Genomic DNA, 21,722 nt, shown 5'->3' on the forward strand with positions numbered 1-21,722 from the left:
TACACTTTTATGATTTTGCAGGCCATCTGGAATCCTTAATTAAATAACATTTAAAACCTACCGCTTTCAAGGGGAGTGGAGGTAGGTAATTAAGGTACGTACTCAGTTTGTTTTGAAATATGAAGACCATAAAAAGCAGATATTTAATAAATGCAATTGATTTCAGCTAAAGAGATTTCTTAGCCTGTTCTGAGCATTCATTCTAGCATTTTCCAAATAATCGGATCAAACAGCTCTCATTCTTAAACAAATTAATATAGGTCAGTGGCAACAGTTGCTGCAAGTTTTTGAACACAGAGAAGACGGACCTGCAAAGTGAAGTCTAACTTAGATCGCCATCTGTTTCTAAAGAGTTCAAGATGCCAATTGATTACAGCGGATACTGGAAAATGATAGCCAATGAGAATTTTGAAGAGTACCTGAAAGCACTAGGTAAGAATTTTAGTCAGAAGTTTGAAGTTTTGTACTTGGTAGATTAAACTGATCCTTATAGAATTAACAATATGATTCATTTGAAATCATTGTAATTTTTCAATAGTGTGCAAGCTTGTTCATAACATGAGCACTCCTAATTACCAATTTAAGTGAGGTTTACATTTTTAGAAGGAGGTTTTTGATGGCATTTCATAAAAGTTTTGTTAAACCAATTAAAAAATATTTCATTGTTCGCAAAGTGTTTTAAAACATGCCAAGGTAGTGAAATTACAATGTTAATTCATGAACACTGGCTGATGAGAGATATCAAGGCTCTGTTAAGGTAAAAAATTGAAAGCATATATTGAGTATAGGCAGTTGGATACCAATAAATCCCTCAACAAATATAGAATATTTAAGATCAGGCTTATGAAGTAAATCAAGAGGAAAACAATGGTGTGAGATAGATTTGATGGGCAGGGTTAAAGATAATTCCAAGCAGTTCTTCAGTTATATTATCAGTAAAAGATGACCAAGGAGAGACCAGGTCCTCCTAAGGGCCATCAGGGTTACCTATGTATGGAGCCACAGGAGATAGCTGAGACTTCTAATGTCTATTCCTCTTCTTTGTTTATTAAGAAAACTAACTCGGATACCAAATAAATGAGAGTAATAGATAGCGAGATCTTGGATCATATGCATATTATAAGGGAAGAGGTATCGGTAGTATTGAAGGGCATTAAGGTGGGCACACTCTCAGCCCTAAACAAGTCTATGCCTATATCTCACATGAGCCAGGGAAGAAATTGTGGAGGCACTTGCAGAGAGATTTGCTTCATCATTAATCACCAGCAAAGCTCTAGAAGACTAGAAAATGGCTATGTGTTCCATTGTTCAAGAAGTGTAGCAAGGATAGGGCAGAGAACTATACGTTGGTGAGCCTGATTCCAAGTGTAGGTAACTTATTGGGGGGAAATCTGGGGGATGAAATCTACCGTCATTTGGATGGTCAGAATAATCAGCGTGGTTTTGCCCATGGGTAGTCACATTTGATGAATCTGTTGAAGATTTCCAGAGAAGTAACTAAGGGATAGATGTTGTCTATGTGGCATATGTAAGGCCTTTGACAAGGTCTTGCATAGCAGGCTGATCTGGAAATTTAGACTGCATGGGATTCAAATTGAACAAATGAGTTGGATTCAGAATCGGCTTGGTGATAGGAAACAGGGATTGATGACTGATCGTCAATTCTATGACTGGGAATTTGTAACTTGTGGGGTGACAGAGAGGTTAGTGTTGGGATCTCTTTTTATGTAAATGATTTGGATGTGAATTTACTGGATACAATTAGCAAGTTTGCTGAGGATACTAAATTAGGGATGTTTTTGATAACGAGGCAGGTTACAATGAATTGCAAAGAGATTGTGATTGGTGAGGGACTTGGGCTGAGGAATGGCAAATGGATTTCAACTTGGGTGAGAGTGAGGTGATGTATTTTGGACAGTAAAGCCAGAGTCGGACTTGTACAGTGAATGGTACACTGATGAGTGTTGTGATAGAGGGGGACCTGGTAGTACGAGTGCACAGTTGGGTGAAAGCAGCTGTGCACGAAGGCAGAGTGCAAAGAAAGATTTCAGCATGCTGGTCTTCATCAGTCAGGGCATTATTTTTAGGAGTTGGGATGTTATATTGTAGTTATACAAATTGTTGGTGAGGTCACCCCTGGAGGGTTGTATATAAGACAGGGGAAAGGCATTGGAAAGACGTCTAGATTCAAAATGAGAAGAGAGAGACTAAAAAAATCTTGAGAGGCAACTTCTTCACCCAGGAGACAGTGAGAACTTGGAACAGGTACCAGAGGAAGTGTTTGAGGCAGGTACAATTACAACATTTAAGAGCCCTTTGTTTAGGTACATGGAGGAGAGGGGCTTGGAGAGTTAAGGGATGAATGTGGGCCACTGGGGTTAGCAGGGAGGATGCTATGATCGGCAAGAACCATTTGGGCAAAAGGGCCCATTTCCATGTTTTATTACTCTATGACTCTATGGCTCTAAGGGAGTGCAGAACATTAAGTTAATAGCAATGCTGGATCTTAGATCCTGATATTTATCTGAAGTGGATATTTCTGTCATTTTTACACTGCTGGCCAGAGATACAGTACAGTCAATGAATGTGATTGCATTAAGACCAGATAAAATACAATACGCGAGAATATTTATTGAGTGTTAATTAATCTTTTCATGTTAAACTAATTTTCACCTTGCATTATGAATAATACTCAGAGAAGAAAAAAGAAGAGTGCCATTTTGCTCTGGTTCAGTACAAACAATGTTTTCTTTGGCTACAGATGTTAACATTGCTTTGAGGAAAATTGCAGTGCTGCTGAAAGCGGACAAAGATATTACTCATAAGGGAGACCACATGGTCATTAAAACCATCAGCAGCCTCCGTAATTATATCATGGAATTCGATATTGGCAAGGAGTTTCCTGAGGATTTATCTGGAATAGACGATCGCAAATGTATGGTAAGCATTGTGCAGTCATGGTATCACGTGGTCTAAGAGGATCTTGTTAAGCTCCTGATCAGGATGGATTTGCAGCTAATTATTGTGAATAAATATTAGAAAGGTTGTGAGAATTAAGCACTGGCCAATTAGTGCCATGTAGACAATGACATTTTGTTTGAATCTCTGGAGAAAAGGGGAAAACTGAAAGAGGATTTTTTGACATAGGAGAGGCCATTTGGCCCATGATGGCTCCCAGAGGAGTAATTCCATTAATTCAATTGCTTTTCACAGCCTCCCTATATCACTCTGTTTGTTAAAACAATAGATTCTCAGATCGAACTTGATGAGACAGAAAAACTCCCAACACCAATTATCTACTTAGAACTACAAAACTACATTTATAAGGACAGACCAGAGCAAACATTAAAATACCTATCTAGGTATGCATGGGCCCCTCTCATTGAAGCACGCCTCCTGATCTACAGCACTGGTTCATGACCATCCCACCAATGTGGCCTTGATGAACTAGCCCAAGCCCCCTGATACCCTTTGCACTGATATGAATTGTTGCAGTAGGTGGGCCAAAACATAGCACCATCTCAAACCACCGAATTAGAACCTTTCATCACTAGTTATCGCTCTAGCTGAGCCCCATCCCTGTGTTCAGCTAACTTTCATGCTGTTCCCACAGTCAAAATCAAAGCCAGCTCTGTTACATTCAAGGCTGCTGTGGTGCTGAGACATTCGACAAGCATCAAGATTAACCCTTTACAGTACCCTCTCTTGCACATGCCCATCAACTCACCTTTGATTCCTTTTACCATCGATCTACATCAAGGGATCATGTAAAGCAGCAAAATAATCTATCCACACATGTTTGGGATGTAGGAGGAAACCAGAGCATCTGAAAGAGACACACTCATGGAAAAAACATGAGGTTAGAGTCAAAGCTGGGCAGCTGGAGCTGTGAGACAGCAGCATTGACTTTTGCATGAGCACAATCCCATCTTTCAATAAGGGGATTCTTTAAGGGAATTAAATAAGAAGAGGTAAGACATATGTGAGGGGAAAATACTAGAGCAGGTTTAGCATGTATATGGTAAGAAACAGAAATAATTACTAGCACAGATTTAACTATGTGGCTCTGTAGCTGATATCTAGATACAGCTAAAACTAGGTCAGGACCTGGGAAACAACTGGGAAACAAGGAAAGGAAAATGGAGAGGAATAATGACTATTTTGGTCATTGAAGATACCTTTAACATCAATAAAAAAGAAGATATATTGAGAGCTAAGCATACGATGACAGAAGTAAGAACTAGAAAAATACAAGATGTATCTGGACCCTTGGCAGAAGTTTGAAGTGGCAGGATGTATTACTGTTGAAAGTAGGGGGGCATATGGCAAGTTGGAATCATTATATTTAGGGACTTAAACTTCCATGCGTGTTGGGATGTGCTGAGTAGCTAATAGTGGTGTGTTGGACATTCAGCATAATTTTCTGTAAAGGCAGAGTGACAGGCAATATTTGGTTTAACAATGAATAATGAGACAAATATTGCTAACAAGTTAATAAAGCAAAACATTCTTCAAAGAGTAATATGATCAGATTCCATATTGCATTCAAAAGAGAAAATGGTGAATGTTAGCCAATGTAAGTTTTACACAGAGATAACTTCAACCAGCTAAGACAGAAATGACCTGGCGTAAATTGGGAAAAATTGCTGATGGGCAAAGGTAGAAGGATATGAGTTATACAGCTCTTGATACATGCACATGCAATTCAAGTCTTTGAGTGATTATTCAGAAAGTTTGAAGTTAATAACTCATCTCTTTCTACCTTAGGCCACGAACTTATTAATCACCCCTGATGAGTTATTAACTGATGAGGTATTAACTTCAAACTTTCTGCATAATCACGCAAAGAGTTGAACTGCACGTGCACGTAACGAGAGCTGTAAAACTCATCTCCTTCTACTTTGGGCCATGAACTTATCAATCACCCCTACTGTTGACACTTTCTGGAGGTCCAAGATCCGTATGCTCCACAACCGTTGGACTAAGTGTGTAAATGTAGGAGGGGTCTATATTGAAAAATAAACGTGCTAGGTTTTCTAAAATGGACTCCCTCTACCTTAGGCCACGGACTTATCAATCACCCCTGGTGTATGTTAATCCCACTTACCAACACTTGCTTTGTAGCCTTCTGGGCATCCATAATTCATTTACTTGTTGAAATAAGTTTCACGTTCCAACATTGGTGTAGGAATTAGAAAACAGCAAAAAATGGATAGTTCCTCAAACTGGAGCTGTGGTATCACCTCATTGAGAAACAATTCAGATGATGAAATAAGGTGCTCAGTTTATTCAATATACAAAGACGGACATCAATGAGAGCAGATGAAAGCAAAATATTGTAAATATATTTTAAATAAATGGGCAAACTGTAGAAAATACTTTTTTATGGGGAATAGACATTGAGTTCACCCACAAAAATAAATGATAATTCATATTTGTCTCTAATCAATGTAAAGCTGAAAACAGTGCCCTCAAACAAAAGGAAGGAACAAGCTACAAGGCTATGAAAATATCATGGAAAAGTAGAAAAGTTACTTTCAGAAAAGGCATCATGGAATAGAAAAGATACATCGAAGAGAAAACAACATGATAGGTCCTGGACTCCGAGATTTGAAGTATGAGATTGCACCAACTCAGTATTTTTTCTCCTTGAAATTTAGCAAGTTAAGGTTACAGAATGAGGGAAATTGATAGAATAGACAGAGTTTTGGCTCCATAAATCTGTCATAGCCAGGGGTAAGGGGTGGGGGATGTCAGTGGGGATGAGCTTCCACTACCTATTAAATGGCATGCATCTCAAATAGCCTCTGACTACCTAGTCCAGCTCCTGACCTTCACGTGTGGTTTAGCTACAAAGCCTAGCGGAGCTATTTCTAATGAAAGGAGAAGGGACAAAGGTGGATTACTGGTACACTAAAACCAGTCGCTTCAGGCAGATGGCGCTTGTTAGCTGTGGTTGGTAGCTCATCTAGGAGAAGGAAAACTCTGATCTCAAACCTCCACTGCCTCGTGGCTATACCCACTCAAGAAGAAGGCTTCAGGAGTACATCCAAGAAAATATCCAGAGCTAGAGTCCCGAAAGCAGAGCTATGTTGAGTTCAACGCTGACTGGCAACTACTGTGACATTGGTGGTACCAAACTGAATTGGTCTTTGATGTTCCCTTGGATTCATCAGCTGCATGGAGAGGGGGAGCCTGCTGCGTGGGTAACAGCTTGCTCTCCGTATCATACTGACCTGGTTTGAGTTTTGACTGAATGTAGACAGCGAGGACACAACATCCATGTTTGACCCCCACCAACTTCTCAGATTTCTCAGATAAAGTTTTGATAAAGGTTCCTGATCCCAAAGCAATAACTATACATTCTTCCACATGCACTACTCAACTTAAGTGTTTCCAACACATTGTCTTTTACTTTTTGTTTCTGATTCCGCTTCTAATTTTTTTCAATAATGATTATGTGCAAATAGTACTGATGTTTTAAACAAGGGCAGGTGCAGAGTTAAATAGAAATATCCAAAAATTCTGCATTCTACTGTTAACAAGTTCCATTTTGCTATCTGCTACACTAGACAAGCTTGTAATTATGTGAGAATTTTATTTGATTGATAGATGTGTATAAAATTTAATGTAATGATTTATGATGTGTAATGGTGTCTTTAGATAGATAGATAGATAGATAGATAGATACTTTATTCATCCCCATGGGGAAATTCAACTTTTTTCCAATGTCCCATACACTTGTTGTAGCAAAACTAATTACATACAATACTTAACTCAGTAAAAAAATATGATATGCATCTAAATCACTATCTCAAAAAGCATTAATAATAGCTTTTAAAAAAAGTTCTTAAGTCCTGGCGGTAGAATTGTAAAGCCTAATGGCATTGGGGAGTATTGACCTCTTCATCCTGTCTGAGGAGCATTGCATCGATAGTAACCTGTCGCTGAAACTGCTTCTCTGTCTCTGGATGGTGCTATGTAGAGGATGTTCAGAGTTATCCATAATTGACCGTAGCCTACTCAGCGCCCTTCGCTCAGCTACCGATGTTAAACTCTCCAGTACTTTGCCCACGACAGAGCCCGCCTTCCTTACCAGCTTATTAAGACGTGAGGCGTCCCTCTTCTTAATGCTTCCTCCCCAACACGCCACCACAAAGAAGAGGGCGCTCTCCACAACTGACCTATAGAACATCTTCAGCATCTCACTACAGACATTGAATGACGCCAACCTTCTTAGGAAGTACAGTCGACTCTGTGCCTTCCTGCACAAGGCATCTGTGTTGGCAGTCCAGTCTAGCTTCTCGTCTAACTGTACTCCCAGATACTTGTAGGTCTTAACCTGCTCCACACATTCTCCATTAATGATCACTGGCTCCATATGAGGCCTAGATCTCCTAAAGTCCATCTCCTTGGTCTTGGTGTCCTCTTTCACACCATGAGTCATGTTAATGTATGCCAATCTATGCCTTTGGCACTACAATTTGGATATTGAGTTTCAGTCATTAAGTTCTTTAAATTGCTCAGAATTATAGAGCAATTCAGCATGGATACAGGCCCTTTGGCCCATTGAATCCACGTCAACCATGGTTCCCACCTATCTAGTCCCAATTCAGATCTGCTGGAGGAACCATCTATGAAGGAAAATGAACAGTCGACATTTTGGGCTGAGACCATTCATTAGGTCCTCAGTGTCCTTTCTTCTCATATTCTGCTGTTATCATCAAACTTTCAGAAAGGTAGTGTATAAAGTTGTTTAAAGCTGAAGGGTGAAAGAGCTTAAGCATACAGTACAATCTCTTAAGACCATAGACAGAGAAGCTGAGTTAAGCCATTCAGCACACCATCTGGCACTCCTGTATAGTTCTGATTGTGTGCTGTATTGTCACTACATCTGAAACTGAATCTTCTCACAAATGTGCACTTAAAATGTCCAGTGGCAGTTTTCAAAGGCCAGTGTCCTTGCCTACATTTAAGTGATAAAGTTACAGCAGTTCAAAGGATTAGATTATTAATTTATTGTCACCAAACAATTGATACTACAGCGTACAATCATCACAGCGATATTTGATTCTGCACTTTGTGCTCCCTGAAGTACAAATCGATAGTAAATATAAATACATCCTCTACATAGCACCATCCAGAGACAGAGAAGCAGTTTCAGCGACAGGTTACTATCGATGCAATGCTCCTCAGACAGGATGAAGAGGTCAATACTCCCCAATGCCATTAGGCTTTACAATTCTACCGCCAGGACTTAAGAACTTTTTAAAAGCTATTATTAATGCTTTTGAGATAGTGATTTAGATGCATATCATATTTTTTACTGAGTTAAGTATTGTATGTAATTAGTTTTGCTACAACAAGTGTATGGGACATTGGAAAAAAAGTTGAATTTCCCCATGGGGATGAATAAAGTATCTATCTATCTATCTATCTATCTATCTATCTATCTATCTATCTATCTATCTAAAAATTTAAATTATAAATCATAAACAGAAAATAGAAAATGGAAAGTAAGGTAGCGCAAGTCAGGTCCAGATATTTGGAAGTTTTGGTGCAGATCTGGGTCAGGATCTGTTCAGCAGACTTATCACAGTTGGAAAGAAGCTGTTCCCAAATCTGGCCTTACGAGTCATCAAGCTCTGGAACCTTCTCCTGGAGGGAAGAGGGACAAAACATGTGTTGGCTGGGTGGGTCGTGTCCTTGATTATCCTGGCAGTACTGCTCTGACAGCATGCGGTGTGAAGTGAGTCCACGGATGGAAGATTGGTTTGTGTGATGTGCTGGCCTGTGTTCACGATCTTCTGCAGCTTCTTCCAGTCTATTTGTTTCATTGTTGTTAGGAGAAACCTGCTGTTTGAAAATTGGTTGCAATTTTTTAACTTTTTCAGAAGTAACTGAAATAAAGTGTTGGAATTGATAAGATTGAGAAAGGGATTGTGTAATTCTGACAAAGGTTCTTCAGCCTGGAACATTATCTCTGTTTTTTTTTTGTTACCTGAGTTGCTGCATATATCTATCATTTCCAGCATCAGCAATATTTTTAAATTTCATACAAGCTCCTATAAACCAATAGTTGCAGTTGTAATTGTACGCGTGTGCTGAACTGGTGACGGAATACTGCTGTCATTTCACTAAGCTAATAATTTATCAACTAATATCAGTTACTATTGCTGGATTTGTTATGTGTGAAAGTACTGTGTAATAGCTTTTAACTTAGCTTGTATTTTAAAATTGATTAGGTGATGCTGGTTCTCATTAAGGTGTAGGATACTGGGCAGTGAGGCAACCCGGGGCTGTAATTTGCCCTCAATATTTAATAAATATGGTAATGTATACATGTTGTATTTTGCTTGAAATTTTGGTCCATTGATTGTAATGAATTGTAGGTGCTGAATTTGGCATACAAACAATGCTAATAAATCACCCTTCTGGCACGGATGGCTTTAGATGTTTTTTCATTTCTGGAGGTCAGTCAGCAATAAGCAGAAAAGGCTCAGATTCAGTGAGATTATGCTGAAGGCAGACATATTCCACAGCTGCACATTCCCCCAAGGAACTGTGACTCCATCATGGGCAAATATTCTTTTCCTGCAACTGCGTTAATTATCTATTTCTATTCCAGTCAAAATCAGAATCAGGTTTAATATAACTGGCATATGTGATGAAATTTGTTGTTATGTGGCAGCAGTATATTGCAATAAATAATAATAAAAACTGTGAATTGCATTTTTTTTATATATATATATTTATGTGCAAAAACAATAGTGAGGTAGAGTTCATGGGTTTAATGTCCATTCAGAAGTCAGATGGCAGAGGGGAAGAAGCTGTTTCTGAATTGTTGAGTGTGTGCTTTCAGGTTCCTGTACCTCCTCCCTGATGAGAAGAGACGAGGGGTGTCCAAGGCGATGAGGTCCTTAATGATGGATGCCAACTTTTTGAGGCATTGCTCCTTGAAGTCCTGGACGGTGGGGAGTGTAGTGCCCACGATGAACCGACGAAGTTTACAACTGTCTTGTGTCTTATCAGATTATCCCTTTAATTTCAGATTTTGAACATTTCCTGAAATCTGAGCTTGCATTAAGAAAGGATTTTTCCTTCCCTCCCACAGGAACACTTCAACTATTCAAAAAGTCTGGAAAAATATCAAGGGACATTAGAAATTAAAAACACAGAACACATTCTAAAATATTCAACATCTAGGCAGTGCCCATGAAAAAAGGACTGAGTTAACATTTCAGATGTTGGCCTTTTGTTAGAACATCTGACAGATATACCTGGAGCCACCAGGTTACGAAGAGATTAACTTTGTGGATTGTATCAACCAAATCCCTCTTTTTAAATTGATAAAGCTGGTCCTAAGTTCTACAATCATATGGTTGGGTAAAAAGCTTTTGTTCACATGCGTCTTACAATTATAAGCATTTGAGTTGTGTGGAAATCGAATTTCAATGATTTATTATTAATCATTTATTGCCAGTACAAAACTCAGAATGTTACATTCCATGATAATGATTGTTTAAGTATCATTAAAATGTGCTTTGTTGTTGGAATGAGATAAAAGATAGAAAATCCAGATAAAGTTAAGAACATCTGGAAAATATTTACAAATGACTGCTTGGAACAAAGGGAGTATTTAAGTACCTAATTAATTTTTCAAGATTCATACTATTTGCGACTCATGATTCATTCATTTACTGGAGTTCCACTGTAGCTGTTTTAACATTGTGAAAATGTTGTTTGATTATTAGCTGAATTAAAATACTGGGTACTTCAGCAGATTATGATTCATGATTTTGTAATTAGTGATATAAATGCATGCAAAATCCATAATGGAATAAATTAATAAGAAGAAAAATGTCTCTCTTTTGACCAGCATTTGAATCATCTCAATGTGCAACCTATCTTATTTTTATTCCATGCATTTGATTTTATTTTCTTAGACTACCGTGAGCTGGGATGGAGATAGACTTGTGTGTGTACAAAAAGGAGAGAAAGAAGGTCGCGGTTGGACTCACTGGATAGAGGGTGATGAGCTACACCTGGTACGCAACTAATTGGTATTTGTAGACTATTTGTATTTTCAAAGAGTTTGAAATTTTACAATTTTGAATATAGCACACTCAACTATAAAATAACCTTGTTAGTGTTTCGAGCTACAGAAAAATAATTGGCAGATCATTTTTCCTTTTATGTTGAGAGCCTAAAAGTTATTACTGTACATGAATTCATCATTGCCAGTAAAGGAAACAGATGTCTTGTCTGTCAACACTAAATATTACAAATAAAGCCATTTTTATAATCTCTCTATTTTTATAATTTTTCAATAGGAATTTAAGATTGATACAGAATTCTAATCATTAATACATCATAATGGCGGTTCGTGATGCAGAAAATAAGTATTTTTGTCTTTATAAATTAGTAAGTTCAAGAGAAATGTCTTGGATCTGGCAAATGGTCAAATGTTTTTGAACAAGTTGTAATCTTAAGCATTTCCTAGTTTAAAAACCCCTGAGATTAATGGGACCTTGGAAAAAAAGCATGAAAGGGCAACTTTAACTGCACCCACTTGTCCTAAACTCCCTGAATCAGCAGTTAAAATCAATCATTACTTCTGAGTAGGAAAGCTACCAACAACTCCCACTGCTGAATTTGAACTAACTATTTGTAAAGAGCATGGTCACTTATCTAAAGCTAGAATGGTCCTCCTCTACATCTAGATGTTCAATCTCTTATTAAGCCTCAGCCACAATATTGTGTTTGCCTGACTATGTAGCTCTCAAGTAAAATAGGTAGATGGAATTGTGGTGAAGGAACCCAGTAGGTCAATAGATATCAAAGGAGAAAACATTCCAATGCCTGGAGTTGGTGCTTGCATAACAAAGGTGCCGGAGGTGGCCTATCCTGGGGTCAGAGAACTGTCTGTGTGTATGACCGAGTGGGAGGGTAGATGGTAGGGTGGAAATGGGCTTTTTTGCTGCTGCTGTTTTGTTACTGTTATTCTGCTGAATATTGTGGCCTTGTTCAGTTAGTGCCAGAATGTGTGGTGACACTTGCGGCTGCCCACAACACATCCTTAGCTTACATTCGTTGTTAACACAAACATTGTACGTTGCAATGTACATGTGATAAATAAATGAATCTGAATCTTATCTGAATACAGGAAGATGTTTGTGGCTGTACGAGATCAATCGTCTCTGCCAGGGATATCTCTCAGTGCTTCCTCACGACAGTGCCTTAGGCCAAACATCCTCATCTGCCTCATCCTTTGCCTTCCTTTCATCAGGAACTCAGAAGCGGGGATGTTTTGATATTGACTGATGATTCCATTCCATTCATAATTCCTTAGAGACCTGTGCAAACACAAGCTAATTAGAAGCAAGTAATTCTCATGCCACAAAAATAACAGAAAGTTACCACTTCCGCCAAGAGACAATCTAACCACGTACCTTCAATATTTAATGGTTCATCAGTATCTTATGTAGGATACTACTGAACTGAAATTCATCTAGAGCAGCCACAAAATTACCACGGCTACAAAAGCAAATGAGAGGCCAGGTTATGCTGGGGTGAGGTCGAGGACAACAAGCATATAAGAACACCATCACCTTGTAGTTTCCTACTAGCTATTCACCTCCCTGTCTAGATCTGTATATTGTCAGTTTTTCATTATTGTTGAGGCTAACTTGTGCAGCCCCCAGCGGTATTGTGGAAATACTTTCAGCAGAAAGACTACAGACGTTCAAGATGTCCACCTTCCCCAATCAAGATTATTATCATTTAATTATATACATGCATATCATCAAATCAGACAACGTTTCTCCGAACCAGGGTGTAAAGCAAAATAGTGCACATAACACAAAAGTTTAGGAAAGTAAGGATAAAACCTACAAATGAATTACACATGAATATGCATTGTAAAGTGCATAAATTAAATATTGTAAGGTACAGAACAGATTAACTGGTGACACTTCAAATGCGATGGGCAGGGAGTTCAGGATCCTAATGACCTGAGGGAAGAGACTGTTTCTCATCCAGACTGTTCTTGTTTATATGCATTGTGGTCTCCTGTCTGATGGTAGAAAGTCAAAGGGGACGCTGGATGGATGGGTGGGAACCTTGATAATACTAATAGCACTGGGTATGCAGCACTCTTGATAACTGTTCCCAATGGACGGTAGGGAGCCATTCTCCCAGTCTTTTGTAGGGGCTTCTGGTTCGATGCTTGGCTGCTCACAAGCCAGATGGAGATGAAGTTTGTCAGGACATTCTCAATAGTGCTCCTGTACAATTTAGTTAAGATGGGGGGCTGGGGGGGGGGGGGAGGGGGGAAGCCTTACTTGCCTCAATCTCCTTTGGAAATAGAGGCACTGCTGTACCTTCTTGCGCAGTGAGGTGTTTTTGAGGGACCAGGTGAAGTCACCCATGATATGAACTCCCAGGAATTTGGTGCATTTAACTCTCTCTACGGAGGGGCCATGTATTCGCAGAGGGGGTGATTCGCTTGGAACTTCCTGAAGTCCACAATGACTCCTTTGGTTTTCTCCACGTTGTTCTTCTCACCAGTTGCTCCACTTCCTCAGTGTACTCCACTTCATCATTGTTGTTGATGAGGCCAGCCAATGTTGCGTCATCTGCAAACTTAATGACACGATTGGCCTGAATCCTGTGATACAGTCATGCATCGGCAACCTGAACAGTAATGGCCGGGGCACACAGGCCCTGGGAGCAGCAGTGCTCAGCGTAGTGGGACTAGAGATGTTGCTGCCCCCACAGACTAACTGTGGCCTTACTGCTAAGAAGTCCGAAAGGCAAATAGTTCTGTTGAGAAGTCTCAAAGGCAAATAGGGAGGGGAAATAAAACATTAGCTTTGGCAACAGTTTTCCGATCCTGAAAATTAATCTAAGCAAGTTGAATGTTTATATATTGTTGAAGAGTACAGTGACAGTAGGATAACCTAAGTGATTTCTTACAATTTTTTCAAATTAAATTCAGTGAAAGGATTATGAATAAGATCAGATGTTATTTCTGGAGTAGCAGATGAATATCCAGTTCACCTTATTAGCCAACACGAGGAAATCTGCAGATGCTGGAAATTCGAACAACTCACACAAAATGCTGGTGGAACACAGCAGGCCAGGCAGCATCTATAAGGAGAGGCACTGTCGACGTTTCGGGCCGAGACCCTTCATCAGGACTACTTATTAGCCATTCATCTAAATCATGACTGAAATTAAAACTGGAGCCAGATATACCAGTTTTAAAATTTGTATCCATAAACATTTTATTGACCTTTATGTTTGATATTGCAAAATATATTTAATTTTTTTCCATTTTTTGCCCTGTCCCTAACACCAGTAGATAATTCTGACATTTATATGATGCCATATCAAGGAGTTATTAATTAGTTTCAAAATTTGAGACTAAATCTTTATTCACCAAGGGCCTATAGATGTAGTATCCCAGAATAACTGGATTAAGATTAGGAGCAAGTACACAGCCTCATTATATCTTCTTTATCTTTCCTCATCCCAGGGAAAAGGGAAATATAGCTTGTTGTAATTAAATTATTAAGCGGAGAGCTGGAAACAAAGCTATGACCCATTTAAACTGTATGAATATAACTGGATTCTATTGTTATCATACTGTTCCCTCATTAAGTCATTTGTCAAAGTCCCAACTCACTTAGTTTCTGTTTTCACTACTCTATTTGCTACTAACAATGAATTGCAATGCATCGCAGCCTGGTGTAGAAACACCGATGCTCAAGAACGGGAAAGCTTACAAAGAGTGATGGATACAGCCCAGACCATCACAGGAACAGCCCGCCCCATCACTGAGCACATCTGCAAGTCGTGCTGTGCAAGAAAGCATCACCCATCATCAAAGACACCTACCATCCATGCAATGCTTTCTTCTGGCTGTTGTCATCAGGAGGGAGGGTCAGGAGCCTTGGGTCCCACACCAGGAAGTTCAGGAACAGTTATTGCCCTTCAACCAACGGACCCCTGAACCAGCAGGGATAAATTCATTCAGCTCAACTCTGAACAGATTCCACAATCTATGGACTAATTTTCAAGAACTCTAGAGCTCATGTTCACAGAATTTATTTATTTATTTATTTGTACTTTCGTAGTTTGTCTGTGTGCACATTGGTTGTTAGTCAGTCCTTGTTTATGTGTAAGTTTTCATTGATTCTATTGTATTTCCATGTTCTACTGTGAATGCCTGCAAGCAAATGAATCTCAGGGTGACATATCTATACTTCAATAATCGTACATTTACTTTGATCTTTGCACAAATTATGGATCCTGAATTCTCTTCATAAGGGCATCAGGCAATGTATTCATTCTCTTGGGCACCAATGAAACAGCCTAAAATAATGGAATTAAAAAGCACCATCAATATTCTATATTGGAAGATCTTCCAAATATGCTTTATTAATCCTCAAAGAAATCAATTAGTTCAGCTACAGCAGCAAACAAAATGCTGGAGGAACTCACTGGGTCAGACAGCGTCTCTGGGGGGGAAATGATCAGCTGACATTTCAGGTTGAAACTCTTCATACGGACTGACCCAAAAATTTGACAATCCATTCCCCTCCACAGATGTTGCCTGACTTGCTGAGTTCCTCTGGCATTCTGTTCATTGTTCCAGATCCCAGCTTCTGTAGTCTCTTGTGCCTCAATTAATTTGACCTTTTTATTTTCTCTCCTGCTCTGTTTTCTTTCCAGGAGCTACGTGTTGAAGGTGTCATAAGCAAACAAGTCTTTAAGAAAGTGGAATGAAGAACTTGACCAGAGGCAAAAATGAAAGAGGAAATTTTGCCTTAAACCAGAGACCTCAACACCTCAGAGACCTAATTTCTAAAGGCTAAGTCTGTTGATATTGTCAGTGGAAACAATAATCTTATACCTGTTCAAATGTTACAAAAAATGAGATATTGAGTACAAATCACTCAAATAAATTTTTGTACCAGTAGAGTCATTTCCTACAGTATTTCTCTTTGATTGATGACTTAGCACTGTATGTATTTTGAATCTAATTTTGTCCTTCTATAGCTAGTAGCTCACTGACAGCAACCAGCTCAGTAAGTTTGTAGTTGCAGCTATTTTTCCGTGTTGTATGACCTTCCGTTATTTTCTTTTGTCTTCTTTTCTCTATTTCTATCACTTTTTATATCCTTCCTTTTCTATCTCATTCAATATTTTTCCTATATCTTGGTGTAGTTCTCCTCACTCTGTTCCAGTTAATGTAGATCATTTACTAGAATTACATTATTAGGAAACATGATCTTCACCCCTATGTGCCAATGCAGTGCACTTTATCCCTAGAGCTGGAATTCCCCTATTTCTGTGACTTTAACCTTACAAGATAAATATATTGTAATTAAATATACTGTATGTTACTGGTCAGCATATTTCAATAGCATTAGTTCAGCACCTGAATTTTGAACTTATTGAATGTTGCTACAGTCCATATCAAGGTAATATAATATTTGCTCAGAATTATTTTTAGTTATTTAGAGACAACTAATATATGGAATTATGCCTTAATTCAACTGAATCATAAAATTTCATCTTTCTGTAGATAGCTCTTCGAAAACCTTCATTGCATTTGCATTTTGTGATCACTGCCAAATATGCTTCAAGCCACTAATTTTATAATCCACCACAAAACATTATATTAATTGTGGTCTCAGAAGGAAAAGCAAGGTTATTATATTGTATTATGTACAAGTATAGAAGGGACGAGGAGTAGAACAAAATATCACCAGCCTTGCAGGGAAAATGTTAGTAATAAGCTTTCAACACAATGCATGCTTTTGTCTTTTCGAACGAGCTTTTTAAATTGATAAATTTGAGTAAAAGTAAATCCAGGGCAGAAATGATGCAAGGTCTTTATTCTATCAAAGTCAGGTTTGAGTTTAATGTCATAGGCACAAGTACATGTACGCACAGGAGTAACAAAAATTTTACTTGCAAACCACATCACATCATGTCGATCCCAAGAGTGAATTAATAGTTTGGAATTATTTGCTTTCCAACATTGCTGGCGATAAAACTGTGGCAAACGTGAAGTAACATTGCGGAGAAGTTCAGTAATGCATTGAAGCAAATTGAAGTCTACTGGTAGAAGATTAAAACTGAATGAGGCTATCCTGCAGTAGCACTAAAATCCACATTGAACCCTCTGAATGGATTTGCAGGGGCCCTACTATTGACAGAAGACATAAAATTAAATCTGGTCTGATCTGCATGAATGGTAAACTTGGTTCTAGTCAATTAAAATCTGAAATTGTGAATAACTGGGGAATACTTTATTCTTTGATTGGAATTGCATATTGAAATAATTTGATGAAATGGGAATTGTATATAATGACAGAAAATGGTTTAGTGCATTGAAATTTCATGCTTAAACCAGATCTGCACATTTATCTGTAGTCAAATATTATTCCCATTTGATAAAAACTTTTGGAAAACAATAAGTGATATTAAGTGAATTGATATAAGTGTTTTGATGGATCTGTTTAAATACAATGGGGTTTGTAGTGAACCCATACGACAAGTAAATTAATTTATTGAAGTTGCTTTCTTCAAAACCCTGTTTAAAACTATCACAAAAAATGTATTTCTATTTATGCAAGAATTAATGGCGGAACTCAATACTGCTTGGTTTAAAGTCCACAGAAGTTACACATTTACTGCAGTCATTTTTGTTGAACTGAACTTTGGCTTTGCTTTTCTACCACTGTTGGCAACGTGGCTATGTCAAAATTTCCTTCCTTCAATTGGCAATGATCAAAGTAATCCAAATCAAGGGAGCCTCTATATTTCCTTTTTGCTTCTGCACTCATGGTAACCTCACTAACTCCTGAACTATATTGATAGCAGGTAATGGAAACTAATCCAGTTTCTTTTCTTTTGATTACCAAACGCTGTTCCAGTAACTAGATATTTTCTTTGATGTTGCAAAACTGTATCCTTCTCTATATTGTAGTTAGAAGCTTAACAATGATCCCATATACAGAAATCTGCAAAACAGTTGGGGTACCGCATGGCAGCCTCTCTTTGAAATAGTATTGCAAAAGGACCCTTTCAGTAAAGCAAAAAAAATTAGGAAATCTAATTGATGCACCATCAATAACTCTCGGAGACGTGAGGCGCGATATAAGCTTTTATTCGCTGGAAGAGAGCAGTCAGCAGCAAGAGATCACCATACGACATCCTGGAGACTGAGGGAGGAGCAGTGCCTCCAATCGCCTTTATACAGGGGTCTGTGGGAGGAGCCACAGGAGCAGTCAGCAGGGGGGCATGTCCAGGCAGGTATATGTAGTTCACCACATTCACCCCCCATTTTGTTTTAAAAGAGAGTCCACATGGGGCTAAGTTTCTTACAAGTATATTCACAGGTTAAAAGTATATTTGCAGGTTAAGTCTATCAGGCGGTCGAATCTGTCGCTGCGATCTACATAGCACCGGTGGTGATTGCACCGGAGACGGTGGTTGTGCTGGTTCTGGCCTAACTTGAGGTGTCGGCCCATTAGGCGTCAGTGATTCCTCATGCGTGTGCGAGGCGCCCGGTATGGGAGTGTCGTGAGGAGTCTGTGTAGGGCTCAGTGTGCGCGGTGTCAGGTGGGTATACACCTCGGTGGGTACAGGGTTCATAGTTACCGTGGATTGTTCGGGGTAGGGGTCTGCTGCTCCTGCGGGCGCCAGGTCGCGGATGGAGACCGTGTCCTCCCGCCCATCAGGTAAGACCACGTAGGCATACTGGGGATTCGCATGAAGTCGGTGAACCCTCTTGACCAGCGGGGAGTATTTATTGCTCCGCGCATGTTTCCGGAGCAGCACTGGCCCTGGGGATGACAGCCAAGCCGGTAGGGTGGTCCCAGTGGCAGACTTCCTGGGAAAAGAAAATAGGCGCTCGTGAGGGGTGGCATTGGTGGACGTACATAACAGGGAGCGGATAGAGTGGAGTGCCTCAGGGAGGACCTCCTGCCATCGAGAGACCGGCAACCCCTTTGACTTAAGGGCTAAAAGTGTGGCCTTCCACACTGTGGCATTCTCCCTCTCCACCTGTCCATTTCCCCGGGGATTATAGCTCGTGGTCCTACTAGGAGCAATGCCCCTAGCCAGCAGGTACTGGCGCAGCTCGTCACTCATAAAGGAGGACCCTCTATCACTGTGGATATAGCAGGGATATCCATACAGAGTGAAGAGCTGGCGCAGGGTTTTTATGACGGACGTGGCAGTGGTGTCGGGGCAGGGGATGGCAAAGAGGAACCGCAAGTACTCGTCGATAATGTTGAGAAAGTAGACATTGCGGTCGGTGGAGGGAAGGGGGCCCTTAAAGTCAACACTCAGTCGCTCAAAGGGGTGGGTGGCCTTGATAAATTGCGCCTTGTCAGGACAGTAGAAGTGCGGTTTGCACTCAGTGCAGACTTGGCAGTCCCTGGTCATCGTCCTGATGTCCTCAAGGGAGTAAGGCAGGTTCTGGGCTTTCACAAAATGGTAAAATCAGGTGACCCCTGGGTGGGAAAAATCTGCATGGAGGGCATATAGCTTGTCGAGCTGCGCACTGGCACACGCTCCCCGGGATAGGGCATCAGGGGGCTCATTGAGCCTTCCAGGCCGGTACAGGATATCATAGTTGTAGGTGGAGAGTTCTATTCTACACCACAAAATTTTTATCATTTTTGATTTTGCCCTGCTGTTGGTTGCTAAACATGAACGCGACTGAATGCTGGTCGATCAGCAAGGTGAACCTGTTGCCAGTGAGATAGTGCCTCCAGTGCCTAATAGCTTCCACTATGGCCTGGGCTTCTTTCTCCACCGCAGAGTGCCGAATTTCAGAGCCCTGAAGGGTACGAGAAAAGAATGCTACTGGTCTGCCTTCCTGATTGAGGGTAGCAGCCAGCGCGAAATCGGAGGCGTCACTCTCTACTTGGAAGGGAATGGTCTCGTCCACCGCATGCATCGTTGCTTTGGCAATGTCCCCTTTAATGTGGCTGGAGGCCGCGCGGGCCTCGGCAGAGAGGGGAAAAATGGTAGACTTGACCAGGGGGCGGGCCTTGTCTGCGTAATGAGGGACCCATTGGGCGTAATAGGAAAAGAAGCCCAGGCACCGTTTGAGGGCTCCGAGGGTGGTGGGAAGAGGGAGTTCCAGCAGGGGGGCGCACACGGTCGGGATCAGGGCCAATTACCCCGTTCTCCATGATATACCCAAGGATAGCGAGTCGGGTGGTTCCGAACACACACTTGTCCCTGTTATAAGTAAGGTTCAGGGCTTTGGCCACTTGGAAAAATCGTTGGAGGTTGGTGTTGTGATCCGGCCAGTCATGACTGCAGATGATGATGTTGTCCAGATATGGAAATGTGGCCTTCAGTTGGCACTGGTCCACCATCCGGTCCATTTCCCTCTGGAAGACAGAGACACCATTCATGACACCGAAGGGGACGCGCAGGAAGTGATAGAGCCTGCTGCCTGCCTCGAAGGTGGTGTAGGGACTGTCCTCTGGGCGGATGGGGAGCTGGTGGTCAGCGGATTTCAGATCTATGGTCGAGTACACCTTGTACTGAGCTATCTGGTTGACCATATCCGCGATGCGGGGTAGGGAGTACACGTCAAGCTGCGTGAACCTATTGATGGTCTGGCTATAGTCCGTGACCATCCTATTTTTCTGCCCGGTCCGAACAATAACCACTTGGGCCCTCCAAGGACTTGTGCTTGGCTCATTGATCCCTTCCCTGAGCAGCCGCTGCACCTCCGACTGAATGAAGGCCCTGTCCCCCACACTGTACCTCCTGCTTTTAGTTGCCACAGCTTTTACAGTCAGGCGTCAGGTTGGCGAACAGCGGCGGGGGAGGGTTCTTGAGGGTGGAGAGGCTGCAAGTGGTGTCAGTAGCGCAGCCATTGGCATGGTGCTGGGTGGGATGTGTGGGTCGGTGTGTGTGTGTGTGGTCAGTAGCGGGGTATATGACGAAGACCCACAAAACTGAGGATTCATGACAGTGAGTGGTGGGAGGGGCCCGTCATACGCCATTGTCACACTTTGTAGGTGGCTCTGGAAGTCCAGACCCAATAGCACAGACGCACACAGTTGAGGCATGACCAGTAGCGCAAATTCCCAATATTCTGTGCCCTGCACCATCAATATCACTACACAACCCCCCCCGGATGTCTGTGGAATGCGACCCAGAAGCCATGGTGACCCTCTGGCTTACCGGCCGTGTCACGAGTCCGCAGCGTTGCACCGTGTCCGGGTCAATAAAACTCTCAGTGCTGCCCGTGTCAAACAGGCAGCTAGTCCTGTGCCCCTCCACCAGAATGTCCATCATTGACCTTGTGAGCTGGTGTGGAGCGCTTTGGTCAAGGGTCATGGAGGCCAAAGTTGAATCGCCGTCTTGGTGCCCGGTAAACACCCGTAGGTCGGAGGCAGGGAGAGGTGGCGCTGACAAAGATGGCCACCCCCATGCCTCGCACGAGGCGGGCAGGCAAGATGGCAGTGACAAAGCTGGTCACTCCCATGCCTCGCACGAGGCGGGCAGGCAAGATGGCGGTGACCAAGATGGCCGCCCCCATGCCTCACACGCGGCGCTGCTCGACCCCGCTTGTGGTTCAGACTTACAGACCTTGGCAAAATGGCCCTTCTTTCCACAGCTGGAGCAGGTAGCTTCTCGAGCCGGGCAGCATTTTCAGGGGTGTTTTTCGAGTC

At 41.2% G+C, this 21,722-nt stretch overlaps 2 protein-coding genes across 3 annotated transcripts in view; both read left to right on the top strand.

Annotated features, from left to right (window-relative positions):
- Positions 1 to 252: 252 nt before the first annotated feature.
- rbp1.1 (retinol binding protein 1, cellular, tandem duplicate 1) lies at positions 253 to 15,985 on the top strand. The gene is made up of 4 exons (XM_073040911.1): positions 253 to 432; positions 2,762 to 2,940; positions 10,947 to 11,048; positions 15,739 to 15,985. Exons 1-4 carry the CDS (start codon positions 360 to 362, stop codon positions 15,790 to 15,792), a joined length of 408 nt encoding a protein of 135 aa, XP_072897012.1. The 5' UTR covers positions 253 to 359; the 3' UTR covers positions 15,793 to 15,985.
- A 122-nt stretch (positions 15,986 to 16,107) lies between these two features.
- The window catches only part of LOC140725448 (retinol-binding protein 2-like), a 51,943-nt gene continuing 46,328 nt past the window's right edge, over positions 16,108 to 21,722 (top strand). The window contains exon 1 of one of the 2 annotated variants that reach the window (XM_073040912.1): positions 16,108 to 16,490. The gene's annotated coding sequence lies outside the window, so the exon portion shown is untranslated. Of the gene's footprint in view, positions 16,491 to 17,770; positions 17,899 to 21,722 lie in introns of those variants that run through there. The other variant, XM_073040914.1, reaches the window with a different exon arrangement.

Source organism: Hemitrygon akajei, chromosome 3, assembly GCF_048418815.1.
Source record: "Hemitrygon akajei chromosome 3, sHemAka1.3, whole genome shotgun sequence".
Taxonomy (NCBI): Eukaryota; Metazoa; Chordata; class Chondrichthyes; order Myliobatiformes; family Dasyatidae; genus Hemitrygon; species Hemitrygon akajei.